This window comes from Loxodonta africana, chromosome 21 (genome assembly GCF_030014295.1).
Source record: "Loxodonta africana isolate mLoxAfr1 chromosome 21, mLoxAfr1.hap2, whole genome shotgun sequence".
Classification (NCBI taxonomy): domain Eukaryota; kingdom Metazoa; phylum Chordata; class Mammalia; order Proboscidea; family Elephantidae; genus Loxodonta; species Loxodonta africana.
The window spans coordinates 58,786,420-58,800,117 of record NC_087362.1 but is presented as its reverse complement, the minus strand read 5'-3'; the positions used below and the strand labels follow the sequence as shown (position 1 = coordinate 58,800,117).

At 46.0% G+C, this 13,698-nt stretch overlaps 1 protein-coding gene across 5 annotated transcripts in view; it reads right to left on the bottom strand.

Moving 5' to 3' along the window:
• Nucleotides 1-4,074, bottom strand: part of CSNK2A2 (casein kinase 2 alpha 2) — a 44,602-nt gene extending 40,528 nt beyond the window's left edge. For all 5 annotated transcript variants that reach the window (XM_064273962.1, XM_003417066.3, XM_064273961.1 and 2 more), the window contains exons 1-2: nt 3,948-4,074; nt 3,032-3,143 (exon numbers count right to left, since the gene is read on the bottom strand). In XM_064273962.1, the coding sequence (XP_064130032.1) occupies nt 3,032-3,143; nt 3,948-4,051 (216 nt within the window). In that variant the 5' untranslated portion in view covers nt 4,052-4,074. The remainder of the gene's footprint in view (nt 1-3,031; nt 3,144-3,947) is intronic.
• Between the last annotated feature and the right edge of the window lie 9,624 nt (nt 4,075-13,698).

Here is a 13,698-nt window from a genome sequence, read left to right as displayed (position 1 = left end):
AAGAAGACTATTAACAGGCAGCCTTATATGGGAATTTCCAAGCCACTGTAACACCGGTTCAAAACCACCATACACTTGATTTTTAAAAATGGTATTGCTCTGAACTTCTGTTCAGGAAATAGCAGTTTAATTTGAAGGATCACAAGGACCCCATGAAGGCCTGAAATCCATATGTAGGCAGTACTCACAAAACGTTGAAAGGTGTCAAAAACAGCCACATGCTTTTATTTCTGCGTACATCTTCTTAAGAGGTGCTACAGAGGAACTGAAGACTTGATTTTTTAGAATAAAAAGATGAAACTCTAGGCATTAAAGTGGCTTTCTGCCCTGCTATGTAAACTCGTACTATTTCCCCTTCTTCTTCTCTTTTTCCCTCGAAACAATTTGTCAAAAAAGATATAACCTCCCTATTGACTGATTTCAGCCTCAGAATTTCACTGGAGGATAGACAGTAAAATCTTGCTCACCAATTTCTAAACTCCTAAAATCTCCTAACAGCCCCAATATGTTTCGATCAATAAAATACTTGGAAATCTACTGATGAAAAGTAAATGCCATAAAATTCCTCAGTGATCACTCATCATCCAACCACTCTCATGTACTGGCAAGAACTGGCTGGAAGTGTTATTGATATAAAGGGAATGCACCCTCCCTCTCTGTCACTATGTGCACATTAAAACATCAAGTTCCTTCCTGCAGATATATAGTAGGCCTATATAAAGTTTTTTCTTGCTTCCCCTAAATTACTAGCAGCTGGTACTCTGTTAAGGACTTAATTTCCTACCATCAAACACCACAACAGTATAGATCTTAGTCATAACTCCAACTGATGTGAATAGCACAACTTTGGATACAGACCCTGTTCTTTCTTTCTTTTTTTTTTTTAAAAGCTTTTAATTTACTCTAATTCAGCCTGTCAGAACAAAACCACAAACGATACCATTAGTGGTTTCTTACCCCATCTTTACACCCTGAACAAAATCTGGATAAGAGTGCCACAAGGCTTTGAAAAATAGAAAAAAGTGAGTGTAGTTTTCACCATTGGAAACGAGGTGGTCCAGACTGCACCCTAAAAATATGCGTCAAAATGAGATGAGAAACAACACACTCCATTAATTTGAGCATCAAGGGGGCCTGCCTCCCAAGTTTTACTCCAGAAGACTCTGCCCAGTGTTAAGACCCTACAAACCAGTGCTAAAGAGAACAGTAAGAGACAGGAAAAGATAGGGAACAGGAGCTTGAGTGAAGGGTCATTTCAACATAATGATATTAGAAAAGTTTCTTTGTGCCTAGGCTGCCCATTTGTAAAAATAACCTATAGCTTCCATACTGGGTTCCCTAAACATATCCTGAAAATATTTAGAGCAGGGGAAAAACAATCCAGCAACTGACCCTAGGAAGTCCTTTAGAAGGCTGACAGAAGAGCAATGTAATGCTGTCCTAAATGAACACACTGGTATTTACACTTACACCTGACTGCTATTTCTTTCAAAAGGACACCATGGGAGGTTGCATGCTTATTCTAAAAGTGCTGTCACTGCATAAAAGTTTAGACATTTTTCTAGAATTGCCTTAGAGTCAGCAGTTTACTCTTCTGAATGTATAGTAGTGGAATGTGAAAATTTCTAATTTCAATTTATGTCCTGCCTACTTCCTAGAAAGATGTGAAGCAGCTTTTATTAAAAACATTTAGGCTTATCTACATAAAGGAATAAACTATATGGCTTCCCAGATGACCCCTCTGGGGAAAATTTTATTTGTTTTTAAAAAAAAAAAAAAAAGGACCCGTGACTTTTTAGGTGAAGCCCATATTTAGGGAAGAGGCAAGTCCAACTACACACCTTTAACATCAACTTGTTGCCAGTGTTTCTGACAACACAAATAACTGCCTATTTCTCTCTACTGCTATTCTGCTCCTTCATCACCAGACTAGGATGGTTCCGAGTGATGGAGCCAAACGCTTTGCCGAGAGGTGATTTTCAGACACCATGAGTCTGACCCCTCCTATTCAACAGGGACTATCTACACAGCTGGGCTACCACTACCCTTAAGACAGATTTTTAATCTCACATTCTTATTCGACAAAACCTCTGCAAAATGATCATACTGGAAATTACATATATGTAAAGTGTTTATGTTACCCTTGAGTCTTCTGAATCTTTCACTAAATGGTATGTACAGGTATTAAATGACCTGACCATAATGTGGGCCCATCACAGATCTTAAGAGTTACTTTTCAGTGCACCCTGTAAAACATTATTAAAGCTACACAACTGATCACATACCTAAAGGAAAGTTTAGACAATGCTTCACGCTCATTAAGATAATGTCTTCATTCATGAGATAACAAAATGTGTATCGTTATCAAACTTATGCCACTAAACCAGATCTTAAGACCATTTTGTTCCAATTATCATCTCAGTGATTACAAATACACTCTCCTATGCTCCAAATTTCATTTTTACTAGCTAACACACAACGATGAACCTTTTCGGCATAACTGGCTCACCATTTCCACCCCACCTGAAACTTTACCACTAAAGTAGAAGAAACACTTGACTACCCACTGAGGCGTTTCCCTTCACTTGAGCTTCAAACTCATCTTTGAAGTGGCTCCAATTTTTTCCAGTGTTCTTTCTGGAATAACTCAGAGCACCAAGGGTGACAAAAAGCTCCAGCTGCCCTTGGATTGATGGGTGCCTCATGAAAAAGGTTTTCTTTCCTCTGAACATCCATTTACTTCGTAATAAATGGAGTCCCTTTGGAATTTTTTGCTTTGGGAGCCCATAATTTAAATTTCAGATCAAGGATGGTTCCTAAACTATCATGTTTAGATTTGAGATCAGTCTGCATATTTTCTTGGAAATTCACAGGAAAATGGGATGGAAGGAATAGTGAGGGACATCGGACAAAAAATGGTATGCAAAATGAGAGCCAGCACTGCTTATTCTAGGATGTGACTGCAGTAGCTAGCTATCCTTTTGACCTGTGGAAAAAAAAGTATTTTTAACGCCCCTCATAATACACTCACCTTGAGAATTTTTACAACCACTCTCTCATTGTTGGTGATGTTAATGGCCTCAAATACTTCACTATACTTTCCCCGACCAAGTTTTCGAACCAGTTGGTAATCATCTTGATTACTGTGAAAGGCAAAAGACACACATAAATGCCAGGACTTGGGTTAACCAAGCCTACGTCCACTATACACTTCATCCAGCCTCTTCCATTAATCAAGCACTTGGAAGTGTCTATACATCACATCACGACACATCCCTAAATGAAAGCCACAACATAGACCTGGCTCCCTTCACTCTGCACAGAGCTCCTAACTAGTCCCTGATAACTTGGGGGGATGAGGGAGAAAGGCACCGCTCTGAGCCAGTCTGGCGGGAGACCAAAGCATCCATCCTGGAGGACCACAAGGTGCCCCTCTAGCCCTGGCTCCCTCGCTCCTGCTTCATTTCACACCCTCAAGGTAGACAGCGCCTACTTTGAGAATCTGGACGTCCTTAAAAATTTTTCTCTCACCCATCTATCTCCATTTCAGGAAAAAACGAAAAAAGCAGAGAATTTTAATAGCTCAGGGGGACAGCTGTTTAGTTCCAACCCCAGCAGAAACCCAAAGGTGCGAGGAGGAAGGGCTGCCCCCTCACTTCCATAGGCTCTAGCCCCTGCACCCTGTACTTCTCCCCAGGAAAAAAGCATTCCTTGGAGAAGGCAGACGGGTTCTTCGCAAAGGTGGGAAAAAAGGGAGAGTCGGAAACGGGGACAAGGACATGCGTGAGAGGAGGCACGCTGCTCCCACCCCAGACCCGAGAAGAGCCGGCCCAGGAGAGGGGCAGGCGGAGCGGCGAATCGCCGGGGGACGAGTGCGGTCCCCGCTAGAGGGAGCCGGGCGGGAGAGGGGGAGCCAGGGGGCCGGCGAGGGACGGCGGCGGCTTTACCCCCAGCTCGGGACGTGCGCCTCATAGTCCCAGTACTCGCGGCTCCTCAGGCTGTTCACCTCGGCGTAGACCCGGGCCCTGCTGCCCGCGGCCGGGCCGGGCATGGCGGGCGGGACCGGGGGGCGCCGCTGGGCGCAGAGAGCAGCGGCGGCGGCGCGGCAGGGGGCGCGGGGCGGCGGGCGGAGGCGGCGGCTGGCCGCGGGGCGCCGGAGGAGGAGGAAGAGCGCGGCGGCGCTGGCGACGGGCGGCCGCGCCAGGCCGGGCCCGCGGGGGCGGACGGGCTGGGGGCGCGGGGGGCGCCGGCCTGGCCGGCCCGGCCCAGGAGCGGCCGGCGGGGTGGCTGGGCGGGCGGCGCTCGCGCTCCGCAGCGGCCTCGGTTCGGCTGGTGGCCCCAAGGTGGCGGCAGCAGCGACGGTAGCAACAGCAGCGGCAGCCGCCGGCCGGGAAAGGGGCAGCGGCGGCGGCGAAGAAGGAGGAGAGGAGGAGGAAACCCGGAAAAGGGGCCGCGCTCGCTAGGAGCGACCGCCGCCGGGCCAGGCACCGCCCGGGCTCACAGCGCCCCCTGCAGCGCGGGGGGACCCGCCGGGCGGCGCCGGCCCCGCCCCCGGCTACCCGCCGCCCCCCTCCCGGGTCCAAATCGCCCCATGCTCAGGTGTCCTGACGCGCTCACCCCAGGACGTTCCCCACCCACGGACTGCTGCCCTGGAGCCTTCGGACCCTTTCAAAATTGTCCTGGAGACCCTTACCGCAAGCCCTCACCCTCTAGTCACCCAGAGTTTCCCCACCTCAAGGCCTCCTATACTTGACCCTATTCTTACCCTCCTGTCACCCAAACTGTTCCCATAAAGTCTCTCCCCAGTGACTCCTTCTCCCCACCCAGAACTTCCCCCCACCCCAAGGTCACTTCATCTCCCCCAGAGGACCCACTCCCCCTCTGGACCCTGCACTGTCACCCGCAGACCTAGTGTCTCTTCATCCAAAGCCTTCCTCACAAGACCTTTCTCATACACTTTTCCCCCAGTTCCCTTCCAGAACTTTCCCTGAACACCCTCTGAATGGTTACTTTGGTCACTTGGTTGAGCTGGTGCCTGCCAGGTTACTCCACTGTAAAGTTACTATTTTCCCCTATGTAATTAATAAGTGATTTGTGGGGAGATAGTTTGAGACTGTGAAGATACCTGTTTTAGTTTGGGAGGAGGGAGAGCAAGAAAAGGTGTGAGGGTCTGACCTGAAGGGACAGGCCAGGGGTTTAGGATGACTGAGGATGGATCAAACAAACTTTGGCCTATTTTATTCTGTTGCCTCCTACCTCGGAACCCTCCTTTCTCTTTGATCTTCTGGGCCTTCTGTCTTGCTATGCCATCCCATGTCTTCTATCACAGAACCTCCTCACCCAGCCAAAGCTGTTCTGACTCCAACCCCTTTTCACATTCTGTTTTCCAGGTGAGACACTGCTCGCTACTCTGTGGTATAGTTAAGAGCACAGACTGTGGAGTCAGATCTATACAAGTTTGAATCCCAGTTCTGCTACTTAAAAGCTCTGTGACCTTGGGCCAATTACTATGTTGCAGAGTTGACAGCACAAAGCCAACAAGAGCACTTACTTTACAGGGCCATGGGAAGAATTAAATTAAACCTTGTAAAACATTTAGATCAGTGTCTGGTAGATACTAAGTGCTCAGTAAGGGTGTTATTGTTGTTAGCTGCCTTCAAGTTGGCCTCCAAGTTATGGCGGCCCCACGTACAATAGAACAAAATGCTGCCCAGTCCTGCCCCATCCCCAGAATTTGTTTTGAATTAGACCATTGTGATCCATAGGGCTTTTTTGGGCTGATTTTAAGAAGTAAATCACCAGGCCTGTCTTACTAGTCCATCTTAGCCTGAAAGCTTTGTTGAAACCTGTTTGGCATCATGGCAATATGTAACCTTCCAATGACAGGCAGGTGGGGGCTGCACATGAGTGCATTAGCCAGGTATCAAACCCTGGTCTCCTGAATGGCAGGCAAAAATTCTACCACTAAACTACCCCTGCTACCATTCAATTAGGATTTTTTTTTAAAAAAAAAGCCCAAACCCATTGCCGTCAAGTCGATTCTGACTCATAGCCACTAATTACTCAGTATCATTATTTCCAGTCCCAGGGTCTTTCTTCTCTCAGTTTTTCCTCCCTAAGACCACCACACGCCCATCTTTTAGTTCCTTCCACCCTCCAAGATTGGCCAGGGGCCACCTCTACCCCCCTTGACCCCTGCCTTCCCTTGACTGGATCTTTTTTCCTCTTCAAGTCTCACCTTAAAGACTACTTTATCTAGAGATGATACTTCTCTATATCCACATCCTCCAGAAAACTGCATATTTAATTAATTTATTTCCTAGCTTATTGTCTGTCTCCTTCACTGTCCAAACAGCAGGGGAGCAAGGACTGCGTCTGTATGCTCACGGCTGGCATACCCAGTGTCTGCCACAGTTGAAGGTTGTCATGAATACAATGTTACCCCATAGATTACTTAGGAATTACAATAGGGAACCAGGAGGTCACTACCTTAACTGTGGACCAAACTAACATCATCAAAAATAGAACCAACTGACCCTCTGGTGTGATGTACCAGAAGGAACACGAATCACCCATGTATTACTCCTGCCAAAAATGTTGACCTAAATCTAATTACCAGAACACAATCAGACAAATCCAAACTAAGGGACATTCTGCAAAGCAACTGGCCTGGACTCTTCAAAAACATCAATGTCACAGGGGGGAAAAAAAACCCTGGAGTAGCATTCTTGATTGAAGGAGACTGAGAGACTTAACTAGAAGTAGGTTTGATTCTGAATTACATACTGGATAAAAGTAGGGGGCGGGAGGGAGGGAGGGAGGAAGGAAGGGAGAATACAGCTAAAAAGGCACTATTGGCACTACTGGGGAAATTTGAGTACAGGATATATTGCTGTCATTGGATGCTGTTGAGCCAATCTTGACTCATAGTGACTCCATGTGACAGAGTATGCTACATAATAATATTGTATCAAGGCTGAATTTTGTGAGTGTGACAATTGTGCATATACAGACAAATCCCTTGATCTTAGGTGTTATATGCCAAGTGTTTAGGGATGAAGTATCGTAATACCTGCAACTTACTCTCAAATGGTTCTCCAAAAAAAACATGGATCTCTGAGAGTGGAGGCATAAGCACAAGGGGGCAGGAACAGAACTGGGGAGAAATGAAAATAATTGGTGAGTGTGCAGATAAGAGTACAGGGCCTTTCAACTTGTTGATAGACTTGAAAATTTTCAAAATAAAAACTGGAAGAAAATAGAGCATTTATTAAATAAGTGTTGTCAGGTATCGTCGAGTCGATTCTGACTCATAAAAAAAAAAACAAACCCGTCGCCGTCGAGTTGATTCCAACTCAAGGCGACCCTATATGACAGTAGAACTGCCCCATAAGGGTTTCTTGGCTGTAAGGCAGCAGAAGACCAGGTCTTTCTCCCTCGAAGCCACTGGGTGGGTTTGAACTGCTAACTTTTAGGTTAGCAGCCAATCGCTAAACCGTTGTGCCACCAGGGCTCCTTAGGAAATAAGTAGACTTTGGAATTTAATTCGCAAACATGCAAACATTCTTAAATTTCTCTTGAATAAGATGGCACAAACATTTTCATACCGGTAACGCAGCCTTAGGATTTTTTTCTGACAAGTCCCTATGAACTAGTCTAGATCAGAGGTTCTTAATCTTCAGCTCCTGAATGAGCTTCTGTGTGTGCATTCTTTCCTTAGCATCGATCAGATTCTCAAAGGAGGCCATGACCCAAAAATGGTTCCCAACCACAGGTTTAAACTATGCTCAGTCCAGCTGGCGCCCCATCCCTCGCCTCCACCCTCGCCCACCTCTGACCCCACCCCTCCTCCCTGCACCTTCCTCTCATTCCTCACCACCTAATCCACACCCATGTCACATAACTTGCTCCCACACCTGCCAAGATACCTGAGATTTCACCCACACACCACTCTGGTGCAACACACTCCTGGATTTGGCTAACGCTCACTAACTCACCCTGAAATCAGCAGGCAGCCCTCCCACGGCCAAGTGGAATATGTTTTTATGGTTTGTTAGTAGGTAGGTTGGGTGCTCCATGGAACTGGTGGAGACACACTGCCTCTCCTTCCTGCCTGCCTGATGTGCAGCCAGTTTGGCCAGAGCTAGGATGGTCAATTGGCGGTGGTAACAAGGCAACCCTTGCCGACGGTGGGGGGTGGGGGGTAGGGGGGAGAGCTGGTTGTCCTGCAGGGCAGGGAACTCAGGGGACCAGAACTGACTTCCCCCAAATACTCTGTGTCGGGTATGGGGGTGCACATAATTCAGGATTACACAACAGGGAATAAAAGAGGACATCTTGGGTCAAATAGCTCAACAATTTCATACTAACACCTGTTCTCCCAATTCTATCCAAACACTGAACAAATAGAAACAAAAAACCCTCAATCAGAATACCTTGTATCTTCGTAAGATCTATTTCCAAAAGGTTTGACAGGCTCACAGGCTTTGACCCTGTATTACTGCTTCTTAGGAATATAAGAAAATAATGTAACTTATAAACAAAAAATTAATAGCGATGGCAATTTGTGTGCTTACGGTATGTCTGGTGTGCCAGGTTCTTCCTGACACCAAGACCTTGGATCCTGCAAAAACCCTATGAGGCTAAAACCCATTGAATTTTACAATTTACATGGGTGAGTTGTATGGTATGTGAATTACATCTCAATGATGCTGTTATTAAAAAATGCTATGAGGTCAGAGCTGTTGAACGGATCTTCTTTTTGCCAGTGAAACAACCAAGGCTCCAGTGATGCTAATAACTTGAGGCAGAGCCTGAAATTGAACTCAGGTCTTTCTGACAACAACCGAGTCCATTTTCCTAACCCCTTTCTGATTCAGTATATCTCCTAAAAGGCCCAAAGATGCCCATCACAAAAATCATCATTTTTACTCGTGAAAAATGTGAAGCAAATGAAACATCCCAGACCGAGGGTCTGGTTAAGTACATTGTGGTACATCCCTATAGTGAAATATTTAAAAAAAAAAAAATTTTGCTGTTGAGTCAATTTCAACTCATAGTGACCCCATGTGTTTCAGAGAAGAACTGCACACTGTAGGGCTTTTAATGGCTGTGACCTTTCAGAAGTATATTGCCAGGCTTTTCTTCCAAGGTGCCTGTGGGTGGACTTGAACCACCAACCTTTTGGTTAGTAGCTGAGCACTTAACCATTTGTGCCACCCAGGGACTCCACAGTTAAATATTAGGCATTGTTAAAAATTATGATAATGAGGAATTTTTAAAGATGAGAAAAATTTTACAATGTAAGGTTTTTTATAAGTTTGTTTTTTAAGTTACAAAAGTAGGTGCGGTAAATAGAATCATGCCCCCCTAAAGATGTCCATGTTTTAATTCCTGGAACCTGGAACTATATTACTTGACATGGCAAAAGGGACTTTGCTGTTTTGATCAAATTCAAGAGATTGAGTTGGGGAGATTATCCTGGATGATCTGGATGGTCCCAGCATTAATCATGAGGGTCCTTATAAGTGAAAGAGGAGGAAGGCAGAACAGCTGGAGACAGAGAAGGAGATGTGACAGTGGAAGCAGAGGGCAAGGAGATGCAATTGCTGGCTTTGAAGAAAGAAGGGGGCCATGAGCCAAGGAGTGTGGACAGCCTCCAAAAGCTGGAAAAAGGCAAGGAAATGGATACTTCCTTAGAGCCCCCAGAAGGAACACAGCCCTGCCAACACACCTTGATTTTAGCCCAGTAAGACCCATGTCACCCTAGCAACCCTATAGGACGGAGTAGAACTGCCCCATAGGATTTCCAGAGCTATAAATCTTTACGGAAAAAGACTGCCACATCATTCTCCCATGGAGCAGCTGGTGGGTTCAAACTGGTGAACTTTTGGTTAGCAGCCAAGAGCTTTAACCACAGCGCCACCAGAGCTCCTCAATATAGGCTCGCTATGAGTTGGAATCAACTCAATGGCAAACAGTTTTTTTTTTTTTTTTAAGACCCATGTCAGGGAGTCCTGATGGCACAGTGATTAAGCACTTGACTGCCAACCAAAAGGTTGGCAGTTGGAACCCACTTCCGTAAAGACTACAGCCTTGGAATCCCTGTGAGGCAGCTCTACTCTGTCTTACAGGGTTGCTATGAGTTGGAATTGACTCAACGGCAATGGGTTTGGTTTGGTTTTGGAAGACCCCTACAGGACTTCTTAACTTGGGAACTGTGAGATAACAAGTTTGTGTTGTTTGAAGCCACTAAGTTAGTGGTAATTTGTCACAGCAGTAATAAGAAACTCATACAATAGTATGTACTTAATGAACATGTTTTCAAGAAATTCTGAAGTCAGTAAAGGTAAAAAAGTGAAAAGCCCCTTTCATTGCCCTCCACACTTCCACAGTTTAGCGTGTATCTTTCCAGGCCTTTTTCTATGCAATATGATTGCATCATATAACCTATGGTTCTTCTTTTGCTTTGCTTTACTTTGTTTCAAAGCAGGATACCAAAGTGCATACATATTTAGTAGGTAAGATCTCAGCCATGTAACAACTACAAAGGAGAAGGACTGGAGGGAAATATAGTAAATCACTTTGGGTCTTACAGTCATACGATTTTACTTTTATAATCAGAAGAAATAACCAGGTTTGCAGGCCTTTGACTTGCTTAACTCCCCTCCACCCAAAAACTTACAGAGCTTGTGGGCTAAATGGGGGCTTTCCGTCTAAATGAGGGAGGTGGGTAGAGGGTAGAAGAGTAGGTTTTGAGTTCTCTCTGTGATAAAAGGAGTCCACATGGAATGTAGGACTCACTTCTGGGCATCTTTGAGGCTCCAAACAAGTGAATATCAGTTGACATGGAGTCAATTCCAACTCATGGTGACCCTATGTGTTTCAGAGCAGAACTGTGCTCCATATGATTTTCATTGGCTGATTTTTAAAAAGTAGATCACCAAGCCTTTCTTCCAAGGCACCCATAGGTAGTGTCAAACCTCCAACCTTTTGTTTGGCAGCTGATTGGGCTAACCGTTTGCACTCCCAGGGGCTCCAAAACAGGTGAGTCCAAAAATCTGTTGCTGTCGAGTTGATTCCAACTCATAGCGGCCCTATAGGACAGAGAAGAACTGCCCCATAGGGTTTGCAAGGAGTGACTGGTGGATTTGAACTGCCGACCTTTTGTCTACCAGCCATAGCTCTCAACCACTGCACCACCAGGGATCCGAAGAGGTGACTGAAACAGGTTAATTAGGATCCAACTGGCTGTACTCCATCTAGGTGCTTTTGCACACGAATTTCTTAGAGATATCACTTTTTGATTCTATTTTTCCTAATCCTCCTTACAGTGTGGCCCATTCCGCCCTCCACCCAGAGAGTACCCCTGGGGGCTGGGGAGGGTATGTAGTGCAGCCTGTCCCAGGCAAGAGAGTGTTAGAAATGGAAATTTTCTGTTAGTGCTCCATGCGGTACCCCTTTATGCAGCCTCGTGTGACTAGGGAGGGGGTACATTTTTAGCCTCACAACACCCATCTGTAGTTCCTGCGCAGTACAAGTGGTTAATGTGCTAGGCTGCTAACCTAAAGGTTGGAGTTTCAAATCCACCCAGAGGCGACTCAAAAGAAAGCCCTGGAAATCTGCTTCTGGAAAGTCAGTCAGTGAAAATCCTATGAAGCAGAGCTCTACTCTGACATGCGCGGGGTCGCCAGGAGTCTGAATAGACTGGACAGCAACTGGTTAGCACCCACCCACTCCCTTAAGCTCAAAAACCAAAAACCCATTGCTGCTGAGTTGATTCCGACTCATAGTGACCCTATAGGTCAGAGTAGAACTGCCCCATGGGGTTTCCAAGGAGTGACTGGTAGATTCCAACTGCTGACCATCTGGTTAGCAGCCAAGGTCCTCACCACTAACTCAAACTCTATTACTCTCAAGAAGAATGGATAAACTCATTCAGATTAAGATGTAAATAACAGCTGTCTCAAAGGGATTTGCACTTTAATGAGGGTAAGGACCAAAGAAGTTTTAGAGAATATATCTTCATTCCTGGAGTTTCAGAGATAAAAAGGTGGAGGGAGTATTTTGGAGGGTTGGCAATGCTTTCCAGAGGGCCCTGTCCTCTCCACGTGGCTGTGGGGGAACAACCTAAAGGGAGGTGGGCTGAAACAGTAGCAGGCCCACCCCTGTCCAAACCAATGTACATTGCAAACATCCATCATCTGAACTGCTCTCCCGAAGTATCCAGAACCACCACCAACTCCCTGTCCCACCCATCACCATGTCTGGCAGGCTTTCCCTCATTACTTACCCCGGTGCACGCAGCCTCTGCCCTGATTCAGGCCCGCATCGTCTTCCCTTCCTGGGCTTTCTGCAGGGGTCTTCTCCACAAGAATTCCTCAGCTTTCAAGCTCACCACATGCTAACTCAGAGGTCCTTCACCTGGCTCTGTAACCAGAACTCAATCAGTTGGTAAACTTGGACCCAAAACAAAACAAAACAAACAAACAAGGATTACACCTTTATTCACTAACCTCTGAGTGAAATTTAGCATTCCCTTTCATTATGGATGTGGTCAACAAAACTCAGTAGTATTAGCAGTACCCGTGACTTTGTTGGAAGCCCTGGTGGTATAGTGGTTAGGAACTTATGGCTGCTAACCAGAAGGTCCACAGTTCAAATCCACCAGGTGCTCCTTGGAAACCCTGTGGGGCAGCTCTACTATGTCCTATGGGGTCGCCATGAGTGGGATTCATCGCAACAGGATGTCATTGTGACTTTGTCACCACCATTTGTTTACCCCCTTACACTTGGTGTTTTTTGGAAGCAGGGAAGTTTGCTTCCCAGGAAAGCCGGCCCTTCTAACTGCTACAGGCAAAACAATAGGGAGGAATGCTCCTGAGCTTGGGCGTTTCCCTCTGCATCCAGCCCCATGATTCCTCACTTTAGGGCTTCAATTTACAAAACTCTGAGCCCGAGATTTGATAGCTTACATCCCCCAATTCGACCCTAGCTGCTGTACCCCTAAAAAGCTAAATTAAAGATGTTGCAGCTCAAGTTCTAGTTTTTGTTTTAGGAAATCCACCTTTCTGGATGTTCCCGGTCCTCATGTTTGCCTGGAAGCTGACATAGAAACTGCAAATGCAAGTGGATGGACTCTATGAACCACGGGGCTGCCAGCTCTGCTGCCAACAAGAGCCCAGAGTGTGACAGAAGCTCACGTGGGCAACCTCAGAAGCACAATCCAAGTCCAAGAAGAAAACCAAAACTCCACACCCCTAACGTGGGGACCAATCCCTTCACTGAGAAAGTGGAGGACAAGACACAGACAATAGCGCAGAAGGACGTTGGGAGACAGCCCCGGTGGCAACCATACCAGACATTGGTTTCATTGCTGGAAACATCATTGCGTCATGAAGGTCCTCGTGCTGATTGGTGGGAGAATTGTGTCATTCTGCCAATACTGACACATCTAATCCTCAGACTCCATTCTAATTTTGCCATTTCCCCAAATAATGTTTTTTAGAGCACAAAGATCCCCTCCAGAATCACACACAGCATTCAGTTGTCATGTTTCTTCAATGTCTTTCAGTTTAGAGCAGTTCCTCACTTTCCTTTTGAAGGTCGTTGTTGCTAGGTCCCATAGAGTCGGTTCTGATTTTTAGCAACCCTGTATGACAGAGTAGAACTGCCTCATAGATTTTCCTAGGCTGTAAT